Here is a 26055-nt window from a genome sequence, read left to right as displayed (position 1 = left end):
AATTCACAAAAATTTCCATATCAATTATTGTTAGTATTCAAATTTAACGCGTTTTTTTTTCCTCTTTCTAGGAAGAGCAAAAATTTGAAAGTCTTGAATTAGTCCAAGTATATCATGTGTACATGATTTTCAAGTTTATGGACCACAGAAAATGACTCATTAATTTGCTTATCTATATCTACTAGCGAGTGACTCGTCCAATTTCAACCATGAATCATTTTACATTATGAATATAAATATAAACTTTAAAATTAGATCAATTTTTTTATTTAATGTAATGTTATTCGACAGTTCATTGGAAAAAAAAGTGTTAAAAATAAATAACTTGTGATCGAAATATATGCCACATGTTTCGATTTGTTCATTGAATTGATTGTTGGATAAATCAAGATTTGCAATTGAAGGTAGGGCAAAGAGATAGTGAGCAATGGTGCCCGTTAGATTATTATAACATGAGAAATTCAAACACAATTTGAAAGAGAGATATAAAACACAATTTGGGTCGTCGTTTTTGTTATTGACATTCCTAATTAATCTACAAAAAGAAAAGAACTAAATATAAAACTAAATAAGTAAAATGAAGAGAAAAAAACTCAAATTAAATAAATAAGAGAGATGAGAGATTTTTTTTTTAAATCATTTTAGGGTGTGTTAGTTTGATTGATAAGAGATAAATTTTTATTAATCCTTTTTTTTCTGATCATAAAAATGATCAAACAAAAAGAACCTACCCTATAACTTTATAGCTAAATAAATTATTTATTTCAAATTCATTTTATATCAAATTAAATATTTTTTTTTGTGATCTTTAATTTTTGTAACTTTTCGCATTTTTTAAACTTTAAATGACAATTGACAAAAAAATATAAACGTATTTTTTACGCTTAATGTTGAATACAAATTTGTACATACAATCAAAATAAACAGTTGTAATAATTACAGAAGAGAAGACATCCACAAACTACCCCAAAAAAATAAAAAAATAAAAAATCCCAAAAGGCCAAATGGGATCCTCTGTCCCAAAATATAATGTGTACCACGTGTACCACTCTTCATTTTTTTATATTTTTAAATTATTTTTTATTCAATTTTAATTTATTATGCTTTTATATAATATAAAGATAATTAACATGGGTTCACTCATCCATTTAGGATTTATAATTATTTTTTTATATTTATTTAAATTAATAATAGATTATTTGGGTTCATTAATTCAAAGTTAGGGTATATAATTTTTAAAATTTTATTTTTTCAATGATAAATACTAATTAGAGTTTATAATATGATAATAATTTTTATTTTTATAAAAAATAATTTATAAAATAAAGAAATGAAGAATGGTACACGTGGTACACACAATATTCTGGGACAGAGGATCCCATCTGAAAAAAGGCAAAAGCATTCCGGTTTAGGCGGGAGATCAAAAATTGGCTTGCCTCTCTCTATAAATAGCGTGCCTCTTCAAACAAAAACCCCAAAAGCATTAGGGTTTAGGAGTGAGATCAAAATTGGGTTGCCCCTTTGTCTACAAATTGCGTCATCCCCACCCCAATTGACTTGCGTAGGTTGCAATGGATGATCCAATGGATGATCCGACAAGTTTTGCGATTGCAATGGGCGCTGATCCGCGTGTTTTATATAAAGGTATTGGTGATATTTGTTTTCTGCGAATTGATAGTGAAGCTGGATCTCTTTTAACACTTGGGGAGGGGGGTCGTCCTGATTATATTCTCGCTCCCTACGGCGGATCCACGCGAGGCAAAGAGCTTCCAAAGCGTTGCAGAGGTATACAGAGATTTATGTTTCCACGCGCCGGTGATTATTTTGATCTCGTGGTTCTGGGAGTCTTACCGATGGGCATAGATGGATTCGAGTGGGTTGCCGGCGATAGTAAGTCATCAATTTCCATTCAATTTCTACTGATTTGATTTCATTTGATTTGAATTTCTTTCTACTGATTTCATTTGCTGAATTCTGATTTAGGAATCAGAGGTGGTGATGGTGAAGAAAAGGAAGAAGGAAAAGTAACATGCTTCTTTTCCCCTTTTGTTATAAACCATCCGAAAACGCCTTGGGATAGTCTTGACGAAGCAATGAAGGTGCGTAAGCGTAATTCCACATCTCTGCTCTATTGAATTCAAGATATAACAAATTAAGCTTTTTGCAATGCAGACTCAAGTGAGAAACGAGGCATGTTTCAAAGCGAATGAAGCGCTGCGTAGAGCTGGGTATCATCAATATCATGTGTGTTGTGAACAAATAGATCTAGATTCTATGCTTGTCCACGCTTCAGAGTGGGGGTAATTTAATTTCATTTATAAATTTATCAAATAAATATCATCATCTTCATCATCTTCATCATCATACTAATTAATTTTTACATCAATCTGCAGACACATAACAGAGCCTCGCGTATTGGCTTGGGAATTAGTGGACGCATATTTTTCAGCCCACCCTATTTATGTTGATTTTGATATTCCGATGATTCTGATGAGGAGGAGGAGGATTTGACTTTGGCTCCTTTGGCTCCTTTGGCTCTTGATGATGATTAAGGTTCAACTCAAAACTTGTAGTACTAGTTTAATTATTTGCTCATATTCATATTTTATGTTATATTCATATTTTTATGTTATCATCTTTTCTTTTTGTAGGATAATTAGGGATGCCAATAACAAAAAAGATGGGGACGTTTTGTCTAGTTGGTTCATTTTTGCTACTAGTATTAATTCATTTTCCAACATTTTCTAGTTGGAGTTTGAATTTCTCATGTCTATACAAATTGTGCTGACGCCGGACTTCAGGCTTTACAACCTTGCAATATCAAAACAACAAAATGACAGAATGTTTTGCTAATCTTGTCATTTTTACTAATTTTATTTAATAAACTAACATTAAAATTTCATGTTTGTGGGTCGCATTAACCACAGTATATAACAAGTTTGAAATATGTCATAACCCATATTTCATGTTTTTCCACCCCTTGTTTTATTAAAATTTTGCCACTTTTTTGTCTAGTAATAATTTTTTAGTGAGGTTTTTCCACACCCATTCATTGTTTCAATGGATTTTTATTAGTTTGTATTTTTTTTAATTAAAATGATTATTTGAAAAACAGGGTATATGATTTTAAAAAAACAAAATCATTTTTTTGTGATGCATGTTAATTAGGAGTCACTATATCATAGAAATATATATATATATATATATATATATTTATAATGAATATTATTAAAATAGTAAAATTAATAGTGGAACACAAATAATACTAGAACATAGAGTTTGGACAAAGGATCTCATCCGCTCATTTCGAGGGCAAAAATTTTTAACACTTAAAAAAAAGGTAGTGATTTTAAACCACTAGTTGTCTTTAGACAATTATATTATTGATTTGTTTCCACTAATTTAGAGATTCTCCTAAAAATATTCCAAAATTTCTTTCCATTAATTTAGGCATCCCAAACGTGCAAGATCAAAAATAACATTGCAAAAATAATTCAAGATTTGTTCCAATTATTATTTGGTTTTTAAATTAGACAAAACATCTCATTTGCAATTTAAAAATAAAATTTCATATTTGAATGCGACAAGTATATTAGATGGTAAAGAATTAGGCTAATATTAAATATGTCTTAGGATCAATTCGTTTAAGAAGAAATATTTTTTTAGTTAATAATCTTACTTAATTATTTTTATTTTAATATATTAAGAAACTGTCTCCCACAATATAGATTCCGACAATTTTGGGCGGCAAAAATATCCATCTTTCTTGAGAATGTCCAAACACAAGAACGATGTCCCAAATGTCATTTTCTCACCAAAGACAAAATCCCAAAGGAATAAAAATTGAATCTTGCAGCATCATGCTTTCATCACCTCGTTATAGCCGGCAACTATGCAAATTAACAATTCAAACGACAGCACTTTACCTCAAAGGAATCCACTGTGTCGACAAACTGGCAGAATGAGACTTCGTTTTAACTATGATTTTGACACCACAAACATCATAGAGAATGTAGAAATATCCTTAGAAGGATTGGTATAAATATGCAGTGTGAGAAGAGGATAATGGTAATAGCCACCATGGAGGAAGAATCACTGCAAAATTCTCTGCTCTTTGATAAGAAGAGCGGCTTCGATTCACAAACTGGAATCTATCATTCCTTGGTTCGTCTCGACGAAGACCAAAAGATCCCAACTCAGCCTAATCTCGACATAGCCACGCACGTGCTGTCTCATTTCCCCCCACCGGAGGAGGCTGAGAGGCGCGTTGCGCTCATCGACTCGGCAACGGACCAACGTGTCACCTACGCCCAGCTCCACCGCTCCATCACCTGCCTTGCTGCTGGTTTGCATCATGGGCTCGGGGTGAAGAAGGGCGACGTGGTGTTCATCTTGTCGCCCAACTCGCTGCTGTATCCAGTCATGTGCCTTGCTGCGCTCTACATCGGAGCAGTGATCACCACTGCTAATCCAATCAATACCGAAGCGGAGATCATCAAGCAAGTACGTGATTCGGGTGCCACGCTAGCCATTTCTGCACCCTCGGAGATGTCCAAGCTTTCTTCGACTGGAGTGCCCGTTCTCCTTACTACGGGTGGTGGAGAAGGCGGTCATCTTTCTGTTGAGGAGCTGATCGAGAAGTGTGAATCTTTGGAGATTACAGAGGCGAAGCCAAATCAGTCGGAGACAGCAGCGATTCTGTACTCTTCGGGGACTACTGGAACCAGCAAAGGAGTAGTGTTAACTCATTCCAACTTCATCTCAGTTGTGACAATGATGAAATGGTCTGTCCAAGTATCCAAGGCCAACGATGATGTGATCCTATGCTTCATACCTATTTTCCACATCTATGGCCTAGCATTTTTCGCGCTAGGACTGTTCAGCACGGGCAACACGGTCGTTCTAATGAAAAGATACGATTTCCAAGCTATGCTTGAAGCTATTCAGAAATACAAGGTGAATAACATACCTGCTGTTCCTCCAGTGATTCTTGGCCTGGTTAAGAATGATGCAGGAGGGCATGACCTATCATCCTTGCGACGAGTGGGATCAGGAGCGGCACCCCTGAGCAACGAGGTAGTTGAGACGTTCAGAAAGAAATTCCCATGGGTTGAGCTTAGGCCAGGCTACGGATTGACCGAGAGCTGTGGAGCTACTACTTACTTCGCTACTGATAAGGAAGCAAAGGCTCGTCCCGCCTCATCAGCAAGACTGCTTCCGTATTTTAGTGCCAAGGTGGTCGACTCTGATACTGGAGTGGCACTACCGCCTTTCAGGGAAGGAGAACTTTGGTTAAAGAGCCCAACTGTGATGAAAGAATACTTGAGAAATGAGGAGGCAACTGCTGCAACTTTTGATCCAGAAGGGTGGCTCAAAACAGGCGACCTTTGTTACTTTGATGATGAAGGATATATTTACATAGTCGACAGGATCAAGGAATTGATCAAGCACAACGGCTATCAGGTATTATTTGGTCACAGCATGTCATAAAAGAGTGTTCATATTTGAAAGTATAGTTTAGATAGCTGAAGTGCTGAGACATAATGCAGGTGGCTCCAGCAGAGTTGGAAGCAATACTAACAGGCCATCCAGACATAACTGATGCAGCAGTCATACCGTGCGTTATACTTTCAACTACCCTTCCCCCCACCCCAAAACACACACATAGCAGAAACACAAATGCAAAATATGGAAGAACGTAGATATAACCTAAAGCCGTGTGCATATAAACGCATTCTGTTTACTATAATGTTCTGACACAGTAAGAGCATTGTGCAGACATGAAGACGAAGCAGCAGGACAAATACCTGTAGCATATGTGGTCAGAGCAGCTTCTGATAAGTTAACGGAAGATCAAGTCATGCAATTTGTTAATAGACAGGTATTTACGAGACCAGTCCTCCTGCTCCCTTCTGCTGTTTTCTTCTGCTGAAACATGATTATAACACTCAGACATTATACCAAAAATCCACAGGTAGCACCATACAAAAAGATTAGGAGAGTGAGTTTCATCAGTGCCATACCGAGGTCTGCTGCTGGCAAAATTTTGAGGAGGCAAATGATATCACAGAGCAAACAGCAGACACCCTCCAGATTATGAAGTAGCTAAGAACCAGCAGTTGGAGGAATCTTCATCTGAATTTTCAAATGGCACCATATTGTTTTCTTTATAAATATCATGTAATAAATGATTAATAGACTATCTCCAAAATAATATGAGACTGCAATGTCCAAATCTGCCGATTCTAGCAGCTCAACCCTGTTTAACTACCTTCCAATAGTATATGCATTGCCTAAGAAGTGTCCAAAAAGTATGTTCTCAAGCTCGCAACGAAACTAGTAGTATACACTAGCATAATGTAGTCATTCGTTTTAATTGGAAGTATTACATTACAGATAAAGAAAAATGAATGAATCTAAATGTTTAAAGTCACCTAAATTACAAAAAAAGTCACAAGGGATTCGTGCTGTTCCCAAGTAATTCAAGAAACACTTGTTTCATATGTAGTATTCTAAGCCAAGACATTCTACAAGAGGAAAAAGTACTTCAAATTTTGCTCTGGCAAGCACAGTGATCTCAGTAAAGGTCACGAGAGCCTCCAGGGTCTTCAGTCGGACAGTCACCAGATTTACGGACTCCACGTCAGAGAGAACTTGCTCAACTGCCCATGGCAACTTCATCTGTTCCAAGCAATTAGCTTATCCTGCAACCCACTTCCAGATACCACCAGATCGCTGCTTCTGGACTTCTGCGTGCTCCATATCACTTTCAAGTGCAGATTTTTCTCTCCTAAGTGCTTGAACCTCTTCTTCTAATGACGGGAGTGATTCGAGCACCTTCTGTAGCTCCGCTATTTGTGCCTAAAAAAGGCATAAAATATGGCATATATCAAAAATAAGCCAGAGCAATTAACATGTCACTCACTCTAGAAGAGCATAATTTAGCTGGTCGTCCCCAATTCCCCAGGATGAGAAGTTCAAGAAAGTCGAAATGACCAAAAAAAAAGAAAGAAAAGAAAGAAAGAAGAAAAAATGAATAGTTGCTTGACCTCCAGGTTGGCACATCTTGACCTCTCCTGAACAAGCTGTCCTTGCACTGAATGCAATTCCTGTATCCAGTTCACAATGATAAATATTTTTATAACGACAATTGCAAAAGGTTTAAACAATATTCTTTCACCTAACCTTGGACAGCTCAGCATAATTTCCTTTTATCTCTTCAATCTTTGTCTTGATAGCAGAGTTGTCGGTTGTAATCTCAGCAAGTGACAATTCCAAAGCCTTCTTTTCTTCTTTGATTGAGTTAATTTCAGCCGAAATATCCTTCTGGGAGGTATCCACTGGGATTATCTTAGAATTCAAATCTTCTTTTTCACTGAAATTCAACAGTTCAGGTTTTGCCAGGGCATATGCAGCAGTAACAGAAGCAGCGGCAGCTGCTGCTGCTGGTGATTGCAAAATCTTAGGCTGCAAATAATCCCTAGGTTTGACCCTCATAGCAAATACCTATACACGAAAGGATACACCAAACCTACGGGTGAGTTTGAGTTAAAACACTAGGCAAACAAGAAAGTGAAAGTATTGAAAAACCAAAAGAGGTAATTATATGATTAAATGGAAAAGTAGAAATGAGGAAGAATCCCCGTAGCAAGGATAACAGGAACAAAAAAAAGGGCTAGCCTAACAGCATGGACGGAATTATGTTAAAGATTGTCAGGTTCTACTTAGAGCTGTCGAGGTACTGCTCAGACAGAAGTTGCATTCCGTCAAAACTTCTCCATGCTGAAATTAAGCTAAAAAGGCATATTTGCTTCCAAGAGTTTTTTCAAAACACCCGCTAATTACACAGATAAAGATTTCCTATACAAATAAATTATTTTCTCTCATATATCATTCATCGTCGTACTTCCCATTTTTGTGTCCCCGGGTAGATTTATTTGTCCCATAAAATACAAATACCTCTATCATACAAGGATGGAAGCTTTCGTAATTGTAAGACAAACAAAAAAGACAAAACCATCATCATATTGAGCATAAGCCAAGATCCAATCATTATCACTTCTGGTATGATGGTAGATACACTTGTACAATCACAAAAAAATACCTCATTGTAATACTTCCCATTGTAGCCGCCAAATGTGATCAACAAATTCTCACTACCAAGTGATGCAGATGAAATGCTGATACCCTGTTATACTTTTCACATCAAACTCTCGTGCAAACAATAAATATGTGGAATGCAAGTTAAATAATCTATAGAAACAACTTAAATGACAATGAGACAAATCAAACACAGCACAGTGTGGTACCTCACTAGCTAGTGGATCTCTTCCTTTTACGCTAGTCACCACGGATACAGCAAGCTTAGACATATTTATAACAATGGTCTCTAGGGCACCTGCAAGAAAAATGGTGTGTTCACAACTAGTCATAGAAAAACAAAAGCATGGGCTAATGTGAGAAGGAAATTGAAATCTACAAGAAACTCAACCCTATATAGATTTCACCCACCACTTTTGTTATCTCCACCACCAACCATATACCAATTTCCATCAACTGCAACACCAGCATGACCAGCCCTAGGAGCAATCAAATCACCCTGCAATTGTGGTCTGGACCATTCCATCTACAATAAAAGAATTGCAGTCCATTTAATATTCATCTTAATAGCAAATAACACTCGGGTAACTCAAGATGGATAATCCTAACAAATCCAAGGACCTTACTCCCTTCTGCAAGTTGAATGTCTTTAGTTTATTTCAGAAGGTCTAGAAAAACTGACGAGCTTTTTGATAACTTATTTTTTAAAGCCAATATTGTGGATAAGTTGTAGTTTCCTCATCCAATATACCCAACAAAATTATCTATATTTGCCTTGGGGGGAAAATGAAAAAGTATATAACCCACAATGGTTTTGGACAACATATGCAATTAACTAAATTAGTTGGTCACATGAGTTTCAAAAAATCTCCCATTACTATTGTCTGGTGGTCCTAAAATCTGCAGCAAACAAAAAGAACTTGAAAGCAAACATATAACAAGAAATTATATAAGTTGTATGCAAAAGAAACAGGCATATAAACTTGATTATAAAACAGAGATGTTCTGAAAACAAACTCCATGAATGCAGAGCACAGAGCAACACTTGGCCATAATCTGATTTAGTTTACGAATTTCCATACATTATGTTAGAATTTTATTATCCCAAGTCAGATTATGTATTCCTAATTTACCTAATACTCTTGTATATATACATGTATTCTTCCTATTGAATATATATCTTTTATTCCCACAATATTATGTCTACACATATCATATATCACAGTAAAAGGAGTCAGTTGGGTGGAAAAGACTAAGAGCAACCAAGAAACCAGATATTCTAAAGGTTCACTTGATATGGATTTCTATTCACTCAGTTGATTACTTTTTAGGGAAGATAGTGTTAGCTTCTTTATTGCTTGCATGCCATTACCACGGCTGGATCAAGATGGACAGAAATACAATTGAAAGTATGCTTAAACCATCTGATCTATGAATAGAAGAAGGTAAGCTCACTGTTTCTAAGTCCAACACATGAAGGTCATTGTAGAAGACTGAATGAGAGCATCCACCGAAGATGAAAAGATATCGATCAGCATGTAGAGCAGCTGCGTGATCAAATCTAGGGGATGGAGGTGTCTGGCTGTCAAAGTAAAAAACAAATAATAATTGGAATTCATCGACAAAAATGTATATAGTAATCACTAGTTTGAGTAGATAACATACGTAGTCTCAACAGCACTCCATGTTTTTGTCTCCAAATCAAGAACATGAACATCATTTAGTAATCGTCTATGGCGGTCTTCTCCACCAAACATGATAATTTTAGAACCAAACTGCGTAACAGACTGCCCACTCCGAGCTACCTAATGAAATACCATGACAATACCTAATAATTACACCATTGAGGGAAAAATGAATAAATAATAAGCATACATACACTGTCCCTTTGAACTGCCTAATGAAATACCACAAGAATGCTTAATATTACATGTTTGAGGCAAAAATAAACGCCCAAGAAAATATCTTACAGAAACTACATAAATCTTGTTTTATTCATACGACTCATCAAGTCACAAACAAGGGACATGTTCAGTTAATGAAGGGAGAACTTGTATGAAGAAAACAAAACTTCTAATGAGAAGTCAACGAATCAGTTTACCGGAATATTTCCAAAGGTCTCAACAACGCCGCAATGGTATGATTCAAGATCAATGAACCGCACTACAAAGTATACAGGAAAAGAAAAGCATCAGCATTGGGCCAAAAAATAAATTAAACGAAGACAGCAATGTTAGTTTAGCAGAATCAAGAGCTTAGCATATTTATCTTAAAAACGAACCTACGACTGTGTCACCACTCTCCTTTGTGAGCCCAGCAAGAAGAAGAAGTCTTCCATCCCACTTGATCTGGAGATGGAAAATTTAAGTCTGAATAGATCAAGTACATATATTTAAAAGTAAACTAATCTCACTCCAAAACTAATCATGGCTATTTGCAGCCTTAAAATGAGAAAAGATGATAAATGGGCAATGGAAGAGAGCATAAAAGGCATAAAAATGAAGCTTCCAATTGTTTTACCATACTGTGGCCCGAGGTTGCCGAGAAAGCTTCCATTTTGGCACCATCTTTACTTTTATCATCAGCAGCTACCATGTTCAGCTTGATACTTGACCACATCAAGTTTTTCAGATCAAACACCTAAAACCATGCAATCAAATCAAATCAAATCAAATCAAATCAAATTATAATAAAAGGTAAACCGAAAACAAAAAATTCATGAATTGTTAGCAAGGAAGATTTAGCAATACCTGTAAATCAGATAGGTATCTACCATTGCGGCTTCCACCCATAATGTATAACTTCTCTCCAAACACTGTTGCAGCATGCTGTATGGCAAGAACAAATATATAGGAAACAAGTGCATTAAAAAAATTGTAAATAGCAATCAAAGTTTACAAATTAACAGCTTTTATCAAGAAAAGAAAGTAGCAGAAAATTTCAAAAAAGAAGAAGACAAGAGTTGAGGGTCCATGGAATTCAATTTTCTAGACAACCCCACCTTGTACCGAGCAGCAGGGCGCTGCCCTTCTACTGGGAGTGCAGCCCACTGTTCATGGTTTAAATCCAAATACCAACTTTGACTATCCATTACCATTGGAGGTATCCTGCCACACCAGAAAAATTATCAGTTCAGAGAAAGAACAAGCATACAGTAGCAGGGTGATAGGCATAATTTTACCAAATTGATTGCCAGAGATAATATACCTTAAAGCTAGTTCAAAACTGTTCAATTATCTCTTTCACAAAGTTTCAAATTGCAAAAGCGGAGTTAACTTGTTTTTTTCCCCAAACCCCAATGTCAATCAAAATGCAAGTGTACAGTCGTAATCGGGACACTCCCATTCAGCTGCGGACAGAACTAATTCGAATTCAACCCAATACACTCGGATGGAATTAAACATTGTACAAGGTCATCAAACTCCAAAGCACCTTACAAATGTGATTAATTAGATTCATCCATTAAAATCAAAAGTATCACAATCTCAAAATTCTCATGATCTACGCTCATTTTCCGGTCTTCAGATTTCGAAAATGCACATGATAGCTCAAGAATGCGAGATGATCAAAACTAGAAAACAAAAACACCACACGAAATGCCGCCAAACCAACAGAAACTGATCAACATTAGAAACAAAATTAAGAATTCGAAACAGCAGAAACCTTACAAAAGGAAATCGGATCCGCGCAGTAGAGAGAGATCGGACGGCTGAGAACGCCCGATCTCGAGCCGGGGCAAATGGAGCAGATCGGTGCACCGACAAAAAGAAACCGAAATTCACAAAGCCGTTGCTCTCTGGTTTAATGGATGATGGATTTAACACTACTAGTCTTGTGGAGAATTCATAACTTGATGCAAGTCAGAAGGGTAGAATTGTCTTTCATGTAATAATTTTCCCTTTTATTTATGACCATATTCTCAATATTTTCTACATATAAATTTTAAAATTATTTTGGATATAAATAATTCATAACAAGCATGCTAAATTGCTTATATAAGGCAGGGCTATCGATGTAAAATTCGTTAGGCATCAAACACTAAATTAGCAAATCAATTATATTTCAAATAATTTTACATACATAGGTATAACTTTTAGGACTTTTAGGTAGAAACATTTCATAATTTAGCAAGAGCTACGAAAGATGTTAAGGCACTTCATGTATAGAATAAACTCTCGTAATTTGTAGAGGGTCATCTCCAAGTCCCGTGCACAGGTTGATAATAATATACTTAGGGTGTGTTTGATAGGGGTTATTAGGTGAGATAGATAATATTTCTCACCATTTTTGTCTGTTTGATAGACTATCTCAATAATCTTCCAGGCCCGCAAAAAAGGTGAAGCCCGCACCAAAAACACTGTAGCCTTGAGATTATTCATCCGCCGCACCCCCCGTGATGAATAATATCACTTTGAACAGTAATAGAGATTAGGTTTTGTGTTTCCAATTTTCTCCCTCAAATAACTCCAAAATCGGTATTTGCTTATTTCACTCCAAAATCGATTTTCTCCCCGAAGAGGAGTTCTTCACTGGACGAACCAGATTTCGTGTCAAATCTCCCTAAAGTGCACCAATCAGTGAATTTTTCTAACTTTTTCCTTTCGAAATCAAAGTTCAAATCTTTATTTTTCATACCTCGCCAAAGTAAACACATGCTGTGGATTCGTCTTCTCCATCATTGGGAGCTGAATTGCGACCAGGTAACAATCGTTGGAAGGAGATTAGCGATATTCCACCACCAGAGCCCTCATCGACCCCCGCCCTCGCTGTCCACAAAATTGAAAAAGAAATGGTGCGAAGATATTGGGGCATGGCGACGACGGTGCGATTGGAGCATGGCAGCGCAACTGAGCGGCGTGATTGGGTGGTGTAATTAAGAGACGGAAGTGTTGGCGCGGCGGCGGAGTGTTGGGGAGCGGCGGAGTCGGGAGGGATGGGGGAGGGGGTGTTGGGGTAGTTGATAATTTCTGCTATTCTTGAGAAGAATAAAGGGATGGGGGTTGGGGGTGAGCCTGTGCTGTGAAGAAGAAAGGGGAGGGGAGGGGTGGTGGGCGGGGGTGGGGGTACGTGTTCTAAGGGAAAAGTGGTGGGAGTAGGCTTTGGACATTTGTGTTTGTGATAGTCTGATTGGTCCTTTTTTTCTTCTTCTTAAATTAAGGTCAATAAGGTAATTTGTTAATTTAATCTTAAGTTATATATTGTCTATCAAACAAAAAAATTAGTTATGCAAGAATTCTATTTTAACTATCAAACACCTATAAAATATTAACAATCTCATTCAATCTATATTATTTATCTAAGTTTTATTTATCATCCCTTATCTCATTTCAGCTATCAAACACATCTTTCCGTAAAAAAAATAAAAAAATAAAAAATAATAATAAATAAATAAATAAAATTGCCATTTGACAAAGCACCAAATCGTATAAAAATCAACGATTTTCGATATTTTGTCAATTGCAATTATGGCTATCCTAATCCTTTAAGTATGTCTTCATGCAATAAATTACAATAAATTATAGTTTGGGGAGAATTAAATAACCAATCAATGCCTTCTACTCAAACCCATTGCATAAAATAGGCTAAATAAACTTCATATCCAACCGAATAAATAAACTACACCAAACGAGTTTAAAGTCATTTTTTTAATTTTCTGGACTGATCTGAAACAAGTTAAGAACAAATATATCCCTTCCACATAGCTCATGTTCACAAATTTTACATGAACAAAGATAGAATGCCTGTCAAGTACATCTACTACACAATGCAAGATCTCACTCCAGTTCAATTAGGCATACAATGATACGATAGATGTGAATGCCGACTAATCACGGTCAGCTTCTTCAATCTCTTCATCCTCAGGGACGCCGCGAAGATACAGAACATTATTGCATCTGCACAAGATAACCCAAAAAGATTTCATCAATAATAATGCCTGCATAGTAACCGTTTTTCTCTGAACTCGTAATGCTTCTTAAAGCCAAGCTGCTGAACATTCTATCCTCAACTTATGCAATTAATTCCTCAAGGTAACAAATGCTCGTATGAAAAGATACACTTCATTATATGAGAAGTGGCATTTGTACAGATGGAAATATTTATCTAGTCACATTAAACTTCAGTATGTACGTCCATTTCGTCCAAGAATGCCGTATGTACTTGAAAGATGATTGGGGAGAAGATGAATGAAACCTGATCAAGATTTCTCCGAGGCTTCCAGTGCACTGCCCATCAATGTATTCCTCAGCATTTGCAAGCTACAAAATAAATAATTAACTCCATTAAATAGCTATTTGTCAAATAATTTTGACTGTTTCAAGGCAAATCACCCAATGGGATCATATCCTAATCAAGCAAGCTATAACCAATAGATTCCACCATTTTTTCAGTTTCTACGTTCAATATAAAAATTATTATGTTGTGAAACATAACTTTAGAACAGTGAAGCATCAAATTTGTCTGGAATAATGTCAGTAGAAACTAGCCCAACAAAATTCACATCCATTTAAAGGAAAGTGAATTTGTCCGGGGAGTTTCTAATCGTCTGGTGTAGAAAGTGTAGAAAGGAAGTTCCCACTGAAAAACCTTCAGCACAATACTAGAAAACATAAACATCTTCTCATGTCATAGTATAACCTACAAGTTGGGCAGTTGGTCATATATCACATCCCAATCCATACCGAGCATTGTTGTATCGTGAGTTAATAAACAATGTCGTAAATTACACAAATATTAGTTCTGTACTACATACCTGCAAGTTCATGTATGAATCCACAGAGACGAGGTAACCTGGAACACAACAAAAGTAGAAAATTAATCTCCTCAGTGATATCTGAATGTCAAATATATCAAGGAGAAAAGATAAGACTAATGAAAAGCAGTTTATATGATCAGAAAAAATCAGTCCCAAAATCTTACTAACCTTTGTATTCCATTCCCCATTTGAGTTTGACCATGACAGGCTTCCCAGTCAAATTGTTCAAGAAAGGCTTTGGGTTAACAGGTACAGTCTGCAAGCAACGAATAAAGATGTTTCAGAACACAGAGATTGAACATTATGCCGAAACAACAACTAAATCTGCGCAAAATACATCAAGTTGACACAACAGCACCAAGTCATGAAGCACAGACTTGATGTATATTCCTGCGAAGGACCTTCAGCTAGTGGAACCAAGAGAAGCGCAAACAAAACCCGAAATGAGAATTGACAGTCTTTCACGCCTACCAACAAACTATTCTTGAAGCAATGGCATGGGATTTATCTCTAAAGCAACTGAACAAACACTGAGTTGGCAATACAAGCTAGAAATAAATAGAGTTATATGGGTATCCTTAACTCAAAAGAGTCTATACCTAAGCAGACAGATATTTAAGTAAATAAGCACATCGTATAAATATTATTGTGCTTCTCATGAAGTAGTTTCCAAATCTTAGTATGCAGTGAAAATTGGTGCTAAACAATATGTAAACTCATTTTCACTCAATAGGCTTAAGTTGAAATACGGCATGCAATGAAAGACAGTATGAACATCGATGAGTTTTGGAGTTAAACTGAGGTTGCAGTATCCAAACTCAAAAGGCTACAATTCAAATTCTAAGGCTAAAGGCTTAAACTCGTTAATGCCAAACACTGTGAGCTTTCAACTGTCACCAGAGCTTCATTAAAACTCCATTTTATAACATTAGGAGCCCAGTCGCCTAAACATGATTTGTTCTAGAGTATCCAAGAATTTTACAAAGGAAAAAAAATAAAAAATAAATATATAATCATTCAAACCGAAAGAAGAAACTCGATCAACTCATAATTTTGCCAACACAAGTAAACCCAATTTACACTGTATCTTCAGATACCCTGAAATTTTCGCCATCTCTTGAAAATCACAAACAACAACAACCAGAAATCAAACCAATCACCTATCTCGTATCATAATCGACTATTCATCAGAAAAATGCAAAGGAAAACACCAAAAATACCAAAAGCACTTAATCCAACCCACCCAGATTTTGTTCCCTTACATTATCCGATAAACAGTTAGATCTTGAATATACATACACAAAACGCACAATCAATATAGAGAATAAGGAGGGGAACTTACAGCCATGGCAGCGGTTTTAGGAATGAGAGAGAATTTCTTGGTCGGGGAATTCTCGCAGCGTCAGAGGGGTTTAGGGTTTTTGTTGTGTCGGAGGGGGCCAAGGCGGTGACGAAGAGCTCTTGAATTTAGTTGAATTAGGGCTTTTTTATTTTCTTTTTTGACGAAGAATTAGGGCTTTCTTCTTGATTGGGAATTTTCATGTTTAGTTTTGGGCTTAATTAGAGTTTTCATATTACTTTTTCTTTATTTTTGCTTCAATTTCGTTTTTTGTTACTGAATATAATTGTAGACAATATCGTTTTTTGTTACTGAATATTTGTTGAATAAATTATTGTAGACAATATGGCAGGGTACAAAATTCATCACTACACGTGACGAAAAAAATTGGGTTCGATCTATGTCATGGTAAACGAAAATTTCGGTTTAATAAAATGAATTGTGATTGTTATTGGGCTTTCACAGCCCACTTATAGGGAGAAGGCAATTTAATAATATAACATCTCAATTAATCATTTTTAATTTTTGAACAATTTTTATTATTTGATGGGTCACTCTCTAGTCTCTAACTCTCTTCACTCACAATATAATTATTATTATTATTATTAACATTACTTTTTAAGTGAAATTTATTCTGTACTAACAATATACTCAACTATTTTTATTAAAATTTATTTGACAACACTCTAATCATAACAAATCACCACATTTTTTATTCAAAGTGGCGACCCATGGCCATAAATGCTAAAGGAAATCAAATAATGAGTCTAACTTTGAATACTAAATGTTATAACCTCGAGTATAACTTATTCCTAAAAATCGGATATTTATAAGAAGATAGTCTTTAAAGGATTATAAATTAAATTACTTACTCGCCCCATACTAAATCGATGAGCACTAGAATAAGACTTGATATTTTTTACACCTATACTATCAAGTGTTTTATCAATAACTTTGATATTAATAAAATAAACAAGATTCTTTTTAGAATTATAAAATAAACAAGACTCATCATAGATATCTATTAATTATGGATTTACATATTGTGAGACAAAGTTTTGAGTCATAGAAAGAGCACTCACACAAGACTCTACATTCTACAAGACTACGACATGTGATTGAAATTTTCAGTTAACAAAGCCCATTTTTTATGGAAATTCATGATTCGGAAACTTAATCGAATTATAATTCATCGGTCTCTCTTTAAATTTACATTCTACCTATGTATTTCTCTTTAAATTCATTCATGCATATGTTCCATAGTTTAAGCAGAAGAATTCATCTTGTGATTTAGGAAGAGTAAATTTATCGTCTTTTCCGATGGCAAAATCCAGAAAACGAAAGCTGGTGGTAAGTAGCCGACTATTCGAATTTGTGTTTAGTTTAGTCTTACATAATTGTGTTTTGTATGAATGACCTTTAAATTTTGTGATAATATGTTTAGATGGTAATTTTGTTATGCGAATATGCTTAGTTTACATTACAAATGAGTTTTAATTTTTGTGATAAAGAGGTTTAGTCTTAAAGGAGAGCGCTCCAACGAGATTCCCTATTTTTAGTGAGATCTTAGATACGATCTCGTGCGTTTATTTTATCAATCATATGGCAGATGTTTTACCTAGAGGGCGAAATTTGCTCCCAGGGTTCAAATCCTGGAGGGAGAAAATATTTCGTTATTCATCAATATAGTATATACTACCTTGTTCATCAGTATATATGTCTTATTCATTGTACTCAGTGTCTCACGAAAAATAAGTGTTTCACTCGAATGCACCCCTAGTCTTAAATATGTGTTTGGTGTCTTAAATATATGTATTTGGTGTGAAATAATGGGCTCTAAGTTTAGCTTAATGTGGAAAAGCAGGGAATAGATGATGCTGTCAATAATGGTGGTATTGATAGATTGCCTGATGATTTAGTAATTAACATTCTATCACACATGAGCATGAAGAGAGCTGTGAGGACTAGTGTCCTCGCACATAGATGGAGATATCTTTGGAGTTTTTCCCATGAGATTCTGCGATTTGATGGAAAACTAATGGAAAAGGAAAAATTCGAGTCTTGGGTGAATGGTGTGCTGGATCATCTTCATCAAGGTCGATATATTGAGGGCATGATCATCAGTTTTGAGGGAGGGGTCGGGATGGATGAGACGGCATCTACGTCTCGTGCAGTTGAGAAATGGTTGAATTTTGCTATGCAAAAGGAAGTTCAAAGGTTGGAGTTGAATCTCTCATTTGAAGATATATATAGATATAAATGCCCAGGTTTTCGATATGCATTCCCAACTCTTGATGAGTTAAGATCACATTCACCTTCACGTTCACGTGCATTTTGCCGCCTGAGAAGCCTTAGATTGGCCCATGTTCAGATCAGCCACGACGTGGTTCACTATTTTCTAGCATCGTGTCCCGACCTTGAAGAGTTGTGCATACGATTATCTTACTACATTCAGGGGGATCTTCGAGTCGTTGATCCACCAAGCTTGAGAGTTTTGGAGATAACCAGATGCCCCTATATCGCGAGTTTGGAGATATCTGCTGTGAGTCTCGTCTCGTTAAAATATGGAGGAGCGAAAAACAGCTTGCTGTTGAAAAAAGCTCCGAATCTTCGTAAATTATGTGTTAGAGGTGGTATGTGTTGGTCCTTTGTTCTAGAGCCCAAGGAACACTCGAGCTATTCAGTTCAGCTGGAGAAGCTTGTATTGGATTTTCGATTACCGGTATGCTTCTTCATTTATATATATACTATGCTCATATATTTTATGATCATCTTTAACTTTTTTCTCAGGAGGATTTTAGAATTTCGGTTTATGCTCCTCCTGATTCGCCTCGATTATGCTCTCTCAAACGGCTGCAAGTGCAAGTTCTTACAAAGCATGGTTCATCCCTTAACTTCTTCAAATCATTGATTGTGGCATCTCCACACTTATGCGAGTTTAGGATTGAGGTGAATAATTGATTTTGTATGCTCATATTCATGCCTTTGACTCGACTCATCTGATATGTTTTTTCGTGACAGCTGAGCTACACGGTAGATGTTAATGAGGTACTACACTCTGACTCTACTTGTACAATTTAGTTTGTTTTCATAAGTTAAAACTCACTAATACTGTAGTTGTTCAAATAAAGATGACTCGTCTCATCGAGTAATCTGTTGGTCTTGATCATGGCAGTCAAATCTTTACGGATTTCCGGATATAAAAGAAGTGTACAAGGTTGGGAAATTCGTTCATAGAAATCTTAAGGTGGTTGAAATGAGCGGCTACATTGGATGTGGAGGTCATGGAGAGAAATTGCTGGTTGAATTGATTTGGAGTTGTCCATCGCTCGAGAGGGTCGCGATTGATACTCTGACTGATTACTATGATGATCCTCTCGTTCGCTCCTACATTGCCGCGTGCAGGTCATATAAAGACTTCGTCGTGCCTTGGGCAACCTCACGCGAGGAAGCAAAAGAACGCGCCCAACGTTTCATAGCCAAAACGCGGAAGCAGAAGCCGAGGATGCGGGAGTGGAAGCGGTGCCAGTGGGAGCGCCTTGAATTCATCGTCACATGAATTTGAATGAATCTATTTATCTGCCATTTTGATTCTTGGGGTACATTGTGTTTTAAGTTATTGATGGATGCTTTGTTTATTGTGACACCACACATTGTTTGTGGATACAACATTTTGTCTTTCTACTTTTATAGCTTCTTAAAATATACTATAAGTAGTTGCTTTCTTTTGTGTAAAGTATTGAGAATGTGTAAATCTGCTGCTGCTGCTAAATCTGCAAGATCAAAAGGCTGCTGCCAAATAAAATTTCCTAGGTGGCTTGAACACATTCTTTTCGATTTAATTTGCTTATTTGATGTTAAGTACTGAATGAATATATCATTATCTTGATTTGCTTATATTAATGTTTTCTTGATTTTAATTAATAGCGTAACTTACGAGAAGAAAAGTTTTTATTATAATTAATTTCTATGCATGTGAGTATTGTAGTGGGTGTATATAAATGTACATATCAATTTGTGTCACAACTTATTCCTAAAAATCGAATATTTATAAGAAGATAGTGTTTAAAGAATTATAAATTACATTGCTCACTCCATACTAAATCGATCATACTCGGATCATGACAAATCTCTAGGATTGGCTCATTGTTTAAATAGTCCACATCTGGCTAGCTAGAAATGGTTTTACAAGAATATATCGCTTGTCAAAAATACGTAATTTCGTGAATTAATTTATTTAAAAATATAAAAATCGTGAATTAATTTACTTAAAAATATAAAAATGAGACGCGATATTTTTTACTAGAATGTCTTGTATTATACACCTATACTACAAAGTCATTGTTTCATCAATAACTTCTAAATTAAAATAAACAAGACTCATCATAGATATCTATTAATTATGGATTTACTTATTGACCGACAAAGTTTTGAGACATAGAAAGAGCACTCACACAAGACTCTACATTCCACAAGACTACGACTCTAATTACATTAATTAACTAATTGTTAGGGATTAGCCAACTTAATTAGTGCGGATTAACAAGTTAATCCATTATGGCCTAGTAAAAGTTGAAAAGTACTATTTGAAGTTGATTTAATTAATTGCATCACATTTCCATGAATAATAAACAAATACACCAAGACAATTCCACACGCAAATGAATCAAATGATTGTGAATTTTGACCCTAATCGACTTGTCCAAACAAAGAGCAAATCGAAAACGCGCAATAACAAGTTTTGATAAAATAGTAGTAACACCTAAGTGCTTATAATAATTAATGACGGTTCCACTATTTTTTTTATTTCAAACTTCAATTTTCAAAATTGGCGTGAATGATAAACATGTGTCACTCATTTCCTCCTTATATTTTGGTGGGAGTGTGAAATCGAATTATGTTTCACAAATTTATACATCAAAATCATGTAATGTGTACATAATATATTATAATATTCGTATATATCCTATGTATATATATGTAGGTATGTTACCAACTGTAAAGTGCAAGTGAAGCATGCTAGAGATGCATGTGGCCACACAATAAATTCTTGGAGTTGGAAAAGACATTTGTCATACATAGAAGGGAATTTCAATACCTTTTTTTATTTATGAACACAAGCATGCTTATGAAAGAAAACCCCACTATACAACCTACTCACATTCGAGAGAGATAGATTATATGCATCGGTTGAGAAAAATGATAAGAACAGAGTTTAAAATTATTTAAGTCATTATCTTAGGACTATTTGTAAAAATAGGTCATTATTTTTCGGACTTGCAAAAATAAGCCAATTATTTTCATGGTTCCCAAGTGAAGTAATCAACTCAAAATCACCCAACACATCATCGTTCCCATGGTTCCCAAACTTCCCATGAATCAGAGGGTCCAGACCCAGATGGTCGTCACCCAACTCAAAATCACCCAACACATCATCGTTCCCATGGTTTTCATGAATCTGGTGGTTCCCACCCGGCAGTTGGTGGTTCGGTTCCCACCCAGACCCTGGTTGATAGGAGGCGACCGATGGTGGCTCCCACCCGGCAGTTGGTGGTTCCCACGATGAAGTTCACGGTTGAGTATATTCTACACTGAGTTTAATACACTCCTAGGTTAAGATGATGACATGTGGACACTCTCAATCCCAATATTCATGAAATATCAAATTGACCCCTAATAATATTGATAAACACAAAAAACCCCACACAAGTTTCAATTTAGACAGAAAATCCTTTTTTATTTTTTCTATAATTATAAAATCACGCAATCAACAAATATGGCCTAACATGCTTCCCTAATAATACAAATATGGCCCAACATGCAATCAACAAATATGGCCCAATATGGCCCAACCACCTTCCTTTGTCGGTTATAATTGCCGACGCCAGCTAGTGCATTCACATGGAGCTGAACCTACATTTTATTTTTTTTATGATAATTGTTGGTGTGGACCAGCTGCTTTTCCTTCCACTCAACTTTGTTTTCTACCTTTTGGTGAGTGGATCTCCTGTAGAATTACCCATTTTTGTTTTTAATGGGTAATCAATCTGCATTTTTTTTCACCCACTTTTGTCGTTTTCCATTCTCTTTTCTTTGTCGGGCTTCTTACTTTTTTGGTGCCCGAGGTGCTCGTTCGTGCGGAGTCTTGTATTCTTCATACTCGTCGGATCGAAACTTCTTTTTATCGGGTTTCGAAAGAAAACCCTTGGAAAACTCATACACACAAATATAATCATCAAATATAATCATCAAATGATTACAAGAAATTAAAGTATACTATTATGTAGTGTCGGTAACTATTAACATTAATATTTATGATCGCAATGGTCAATTGAAGTGAACGTGGATCACCTACGATTAAAAGTATTTTTATAGGTTAATTTTGTATTGGTGGATGACAAATTGAATGTGGGTTTGATTTGGATACGCATAAAAACAAGAAATTGGGGGAAAAAAAGACATGTATAGACCACCACCAAAGATAACATTTTAGATTGATGACCATCCACGTTCTACTAGTACGAGGCATTGACCTATTGTGACGATTTTTTTTTTTAAACAAATTTTTAATGGGGGTGAACCAATTCGGATCGTCTAATGCATTTTACTTATAAAAAATGCATAAGAATCACATGTAAATGCGATAAAATATATTGTCAACTTACATGAATTTAATTTTGTATAGATCCATCAAATACTATCATAATAGTTATGGATAATTATCATGTGTCAATAAAATAATTAACTAAGAAAATTATATATGATAATTATTCGCAAATATATATAATAGGAAAATATTACTAGCATATTGCAATATATTTCACCATAAAATGATGATTGAAATAAAATTCAACTAATTTCCGAAAGAAAAAATAAAGTAGCATATATCATGATTACATATGTGAGTCCATTCGAGTAATGTCATGTGTCACAATACCAACGCATGATATGAATAGAGGCCACAAACGATTCTCTCTACATTTTCTACGGTTTTAATTTTTCTCTAAAATAAAATTCAAGTTTTATATCTACCAATGCATTATGCATATTTCAATTGTATGGGTATAAGTTGACATTATTTAACAATTAACAAATACTAATATGATGTGAATTGAAAGGTTGAGACTTTCTATTTAATCATTTTTCTTTCGTTTGATCTTCGATAAACAATTTGAGATAAGGTAAAAGAAAAGTTGGAAATTAAATGGGTGTAACTTTGAATTGCTTTAGTCAAAATCGAATGTGAAAAGAAACTAAGTGGGAATCCCTTTTGGAGTATGAAATAATTGGTATAGCGGGGATGTTTATGAGAAAAAAAATAAATCAAAATTAAATCTGATTAATATTTTATAGGTTGAGATTGTCACACAACATTTTTAAAAAGCAAAATTGTGCATTTTAATTATCAGCTGCTTTTTTTTATAATTATTATTCAGAAAAGGAAGAGAAAAACTTAGAGGGAGGCTTAAGTTTGAAGCATTTGATTGGTCCCCCATTCACTTAATTGCTTACAGCTTCAAGTCAAAAAGTGGGAGTAACTCAAAAAGAGTATGTAATTTGCATGAAAAATTGAAAGCATTATTAGTCCAACTTCTTTTACTCCATTTTGAGAGTTTTTACAACAATGATCCAATTTTAATAAATAAGTGTACTTCAATTGGTAAAATATTTTGTTTTAACTCCAAATTAATAGGTTGTATAGTGAGTGTGAGTGTGTAAATCCAAAAAAATAAAAAAGTTCCCATAATGAATAAATTACAAATGAAAACTTAATTAATTAAGGTTTTAGCGACGACAAAATAATCATCATGTATGTAATTCCTCCGTCCTATAAGAGTTTTATCACATATGGGATGACACGGATTTTAAGAAAACGTTGGTAATGAGTTGGGTAGAAATGAATGATTGTGGTTGAATTGATTGTAGTCATGTTACATAAAAATGAGTGATTGTGGTTAAAAAGAAAAAGTGGAACCATGTTCAAAAATAAAAGTGATGCACTCTTATGGGACGAACAAAAATAAAAAATGTGATACACTCTTATAGAACGAAATGAGTATTTGCGTATTGTATCTTAATGGTATTCGTCTCATCTATAGAGTGAACGATCAGGATGAGAATCTCAATCCTCCGTCGTCCAACTAAAAAAAAATCATGCGAGTCCAACACAACATCATGTTCCGTGAAATTTCAATTGTCAAAAACATCACCTTAGAATATAATTGTGAAAATATTGAATATTAAAGTATCAAATTTTATTCTATTAAACATATTTTTGGAAAAAAGCCAGATTGAAATATAAAGTAGTACTATTTTTTTTCATATATTATATAATTTTGTCAAGTCTTCCACCACCCCAACTAATAATACCCCATACCATCACCGCACCAGCCACCTACGCCACTATCTCATTGCAAAATCTTAATTAAAAAAAAATGAAAATTGGATCAAAGAAGATACTAGAAACTAGAAAGCCATGCAACTTTTTGGAAAAAATTGGATTTCCCACTCCTATAAATAGGGATCATGCTTCAACGTAATTCATCATCATTAAAAAACAATACAAACTCCTAGCTACAAGAGAGATTAAAAATAAAATAGTGTTTTATTACAATATAATATAGTTACAAACTCGTGCTTTTTTTTTCTTTCAAGTTTTTGAAAAATGGCACGTAATTCCGAAATTTTGGCTGCAGCATTATTAGTAATGCTGTTTGCGGACATTGCCTTCGGAGCTAGGCTCGGGAAGAGTGTTAAGGCCGGAGGCGGCGGCGGCGGTGGTGAAGGAGGAGGAGGAGGTGGGGGAGGAGGGTCGGCGCTTGGTTCGGGTTCGGGGTATGGGTCGGGATATGGCTCCGGGAGTGGCTCGGGATACGGTGGCTATGATGACGAGGGTGAATATTATGGGAATGCTGGCGGAGGTGGCGGCGGAAGTGGTGGAGGCGGCGGAGGTGGTAGTGGAGGTGGTGCTAGTGGTTCCGGGTCGGGATACGGGTCAGGTTATGGGTCGGGTTACGGGTCGGGATATGGTTCCGGTGGAGGGGGAGGGAAGGGCGGCGGTGGTGGCGGAGGAGGAGGTCAAGGAGGTGGCGGCGGAGGCGGTGGTGGCTCGGCCAATGGGTCGGGGAGCGGTTCGGGATACGGCTCCGGTAGTGGGTCGGGATATGGTAGTGGAGGCGGAAAGAATGGCGGCGGAGGAGGCGGAGGCGGCGGTGGAGGCGGTGGCGGAGGTGCTTCCGGCGGCGGTTCCGGGTATGGAAGTGGGTCCGGATCCGGGTCGGGGAACGGGCATGGTCGTGGAGGTTGAAAATGGGTAAAAGAAACGTTATTTTCTTTGCACATAATTGGGTTATGGGATTTTAGTAATTTCTAGCAATAAAATTGCATGGTTTTACCATTTTGTTATGTTGAAAAAGTGGTGACCTCTGCGTGTGATAGATACTTTACACGTATCATTTTCCCAATATTATGTACTTTGCTATTGTTATCATAATTATTATTGTACTTGCTGTTATGAAATGATATTGATATTTCTTCTTTCTAGTTGGCGCAATTCTTTTTTGTCACTATTTATTATTCAATATGTATAACTACATCAGATTTCTGAGTTGATTTTTGTGATTTTAATTAAAACCTGTAATTATCATATTATTTGACGGCATTTGATGGATCCTCTCATTCTAAACGGGGCTCTAATTAAAATTACAAAATTCAACAATCATAACTTGGGATTATCAAATTCTTTAATGGAACAAAGTGACACACATGACACATAGATCAAGATTTAGCCTAAAGATTACCTGAAAGATCATTATTTTTTTATTTCTTTTTCCATCGAAGCTTATGATTGCATACATCCACG

General features: G+C 35.8%; 6 protein-coding genes across 8 annotated transcripts; 4 read left to right on the top strand and 2 right to left on the bottom strand.

Annotated features, from left to right (window-relative positions):
- The first annotated feature begins 1410 nt into the window (after positions 1–1410).
- Positions 1411–2853, top strand: LOC131006295 (uncharacterized). Its single transcript, XM_057933493.1, has 5 exons — positions 1411–1890; positions 1984–2099; positions 2173–2300; positions 2394–2553; positions 2652–2853. Exons 1-4 carry the CDS (start codon positions 1572–1574, stop codon positions 2509–2511), a joined length of 681 nt encoding a protein of 226 aa, XP_057789476.1. The 5' UTR covers positions 1411–1571; the 3' UTR covers positions 2512–2553; positions 2652–2853.
- A 762-nt stretch (positions 2854–3615) lies between these two features.
- On the top strand, positions 3616–6250 carry LOC131006289 (probable CoA ligase CCL5). Its single transcript, XM_057933486.1, has 4 exons — positions 3616–5463; positions 5550–5617; positions 5779–5881; positions 5975–6250. The coding sequence occupies exons 1-4, from the start codon at positions 4045–4047 to the stop codon at positions 6098–6100; spliced, it is 1716 nt and encodes a 571-aa protein (XP_057789469.1). The 5' UTR covers positions 3616–4044; the 3' UTR covers positions 6101–6250.
- Positions 6251–6350: 100 nt separating this feature from the next.
- LOC131006290 (acyl-CoA-binding domain-containing protein 6) lies at positions 6351–12064 on the bottom strand. Of its 2 annotated transcripts, none has more exons than XM_057933488.1 (14): positions 11769–12064; positions 11102–11207; positions 10851–10928; positions 10621–10740; positions 10382–10448; positions 10202–10263; positions 9766–9905; positions 9556–9682; positions 8512–8626; positions 8310–8398; positions 8105–8188; positions 7186–7506; positions 7050–7109; positions 6351–6861 (listed from the first exon to the last, which is right to left on the bottom strand). In XM_057933488.1, exons 2-14 carry the CDS (start codon positions 11195–11197, stop codon positions 6700–6702), a joined length of 1521 nt encoding a protein of 506 aa, XP_057789471.1. In that variant the 5' UTR covers positions 11198–11207; positions 11769–12064; the 3' UTR covers positions 6351–6699. The 2 variants fall into 2 exon arrangements, with proteins under 2 accessions (XP_057789471.1, XP_057789470.1); XM_057933487.1 differs by having other exon boundaries at positions 11764–12010.
- Positions 12065–13728: 1664 nt separating this feature from the next.
- Positions 13729–16493, bottom strand: LOC131006288 (probable small nuclear ribonucleoprotein F). Of its 2 annotated transcripts, XM_057933485.1 has the most exons (5): positions 16197–16493; positions 15023–15110; positions 14852–14889; positions 14293–14357; positions 13729–13994 (listed from the first exon to the last, which is right to left on the bottom strand). In XM_057933485.1, exons 1-5 carry the CDS (start codon positions 16200–16202, stop codon positions 13925–13927), a joined length of 267 nt encoding a protein of 88 aa, XP_057789468.1. In that variant the 5' UTR covers positions 16203–16493; the 3' UTR covers positions 13729–13924. The 2 variants fall into 2 exon arrangements, with proteins under 2 accessions (XP_057789468.1, XP_057789467.1); XM_057933484.1 differs by having other exon boundaries at positions 13729–14357; positions 16197–16411.
- A 954-nt stretch (positions 16494–17447) lies between these two features.
- On the top strand, positions 17448–19996 carry LOC131006287 (putative FBD-associated F-box protein At5g56690). Its single transcript, XM_057933483.1, has 5 exons — positions 17448–17543; positions 18058–18915; positions 18984–19142; positions 19215–19241; positions 19369–19996. Exons 1-5 carry the CDS (start codon positions 17514–17516, stop codon positions 19750–19752), a joined length of 1458 nt encoding a protein of 485 aa, XP_057789466.1. The 5' UTR covers positions 17448–17513; the 3' UTR covers positions 19753–19996.
- Positions 19997–24858: 4862 nt separating this feature from the next.
- LOC131013694 (putative glycine-rich cell wall structural protein 1) lies at positions 24859–25510 on the top strand. Its single transcript, XM_057941822.1, has 2 exons — positions 24859–25192; positions 25365–25510. Exons 1-2 carry the CDS (start codon positions 24859–24861, stop codon positions 25508–25510), a joined length of 480 nt encoding a protein of 159 aa, XP_057797805.1.
- The last annotated feature ends 545 nt before the right edge of the window (positions 25511–26055 follow it).

This window comes from Salvia miltiorrhiza, chromosome 1, assembly GCF_028751815.1.
Source record: "Salvia miltiorrhiza cultivar Shanhuang (shh) chromosome 1, IMPLAD_Smil_shh, whole genome shotgun sequence".
NCBI classification, from domain to species: domain Eukaryota; kingdom Viridiplantae; phylum Streptophyta; class Magnoliopsida; order Lamiales; family Lamiaceae; genus Salvia; species Salvia miltiorrhiza.
Note: the sequence above shows the minus strand (reverse complement) of the source record. Positions and strands in the feature narration are given on the sequence as shown.

What these genes read in the sequence shown, in the direction of transcription:
- LOC131006295 (XM_057933493.1), top strand. Translation starts at nt 1,572, where the DNA reads ATGGATGATCCAATGGATGATCCGACAAGTTTTGCGATTGCAATGGGC. An exon ending in GTCTTGACGAAGCAATGAAG is followed by an intron (nt 2,100 to 2,172) that starts GTGCGTAAGCGT and finishes TTTGCAATGCAG; the next exon opens with ACTCAAGTGAGAAACGAGGC. An exon ending in GTCCACGCTTCAGAGTGGGG is followed by an intron (nt 2,301 to 2,393) that starts GTAATTTAATTT and finishes ATCAATCTGCAG; the next exon opens with ACACATAACAGAGCCTCGCG.
- LOC131006289 (XM_057933486.1), top strand. Translation starts at nt 4,045, where the DNA reads ATGCAGTGTGAGAAGAGGATAATGGTAATAGCCACCATGGAGGAAGAA. An exon ending in TCAAGCACAACGGCTATCAG is followed by an intron (nt 5,464 to 5,549) that starts GTATTATTTGGT and finishes GACATAATGCAG; the next exon opens with GTGGCTCCAGCAGAGTTGGA. An exon ending in TGCAATTTGTTAATAGACAG is followed by an intron (nt 5,882 to 5,974) that starts GTATTTACGAGA and finishes AAAAATCCACAG; the next exon opens with GTAGCACCATACAAAAAGAT.
- LOC131006290 (XM_057933488.1), bottom strand. Translation starts at nt 11,197, where the DNA reads ATGGTAATGGATAGTCAAAGTTGGTATTTGGATTTAAACCATGAACAG. An exon ending in ATGGGAAGTATTACAATGAG is followed by an intron (nt 7,507 to 8,104) that starts GTATTTTTTTGT and finishes TTTCGTGTATAG; the next exon opens with GTATTTGCTATGAGGGTCAA. An exon ending in CAAGATGTGCCAACCTGGAG is followed by an intron (nt 6,862 to 7,049) that starts GTCAAGCAACTA and finishes TGCCTTTTTTAG; the next exon opens with GCACAAATAGCGGAGCTACA.
- LOC131006288 (XM_057933484.1), bottom strand. An exon ending in ATGGGGAATGGAATACAAAG is followed by an intron (nt 14,890 to 15,022) that starts GTTAGTAAGATT and finishes GTTGTGTTCCAG; the next exon opens with GTTACCTCGTCTCTGTGGAT. An exon ending in ATTCATACATGAACTTGCAG is followed by an intron (nt 14,358 to 14,851) that starts GTATGTAGTACA and finishes TTTATTTTGTAG; the next exon opens with CTTGCAAATGCTGAGGAATA.
- LOC131006287 (XM_057933483.1), top strand. Translation starts at nt 17,514, where the DNA reads ATGGCAAAATCCAGAAAACGAAAGCTGGTG. An exon ending in CCAGAAAACGAAAGCTGGTG is followed by an intron (nt 17,544 to 18,057) that starts GTAAGTAGCCGA and finishes GTGGAAAAGCAG; the next exon opens with GGAATAGATGATGCTGTCAA. An exon ending in TATGCGAGTTTAGGATTGAG is followed by an intron (nt 19,143 to 19,214) that starts GTGAATAATTGA and finishes TTTTCGTGACAG; the next exon opens with CTGAGCTACACGGTAGATGT.
- LOC131013694 (XM_057941822.1), top strand. Translation starts at nt 24,859, where the DNA reads ATGGCACGTAATTCCGAAATTTTGGCTGCAGCATTATTAGTAATGCTG. An exon ending in CGGGTCGGGATACGGGTCAG is followed by an intron (nt 25,193 to 25,364) that starts GTTATGGGTCGG and finishes GGGATATGGTAG; the next exon opens with TGGAGGCGGAAAGAATGGCG.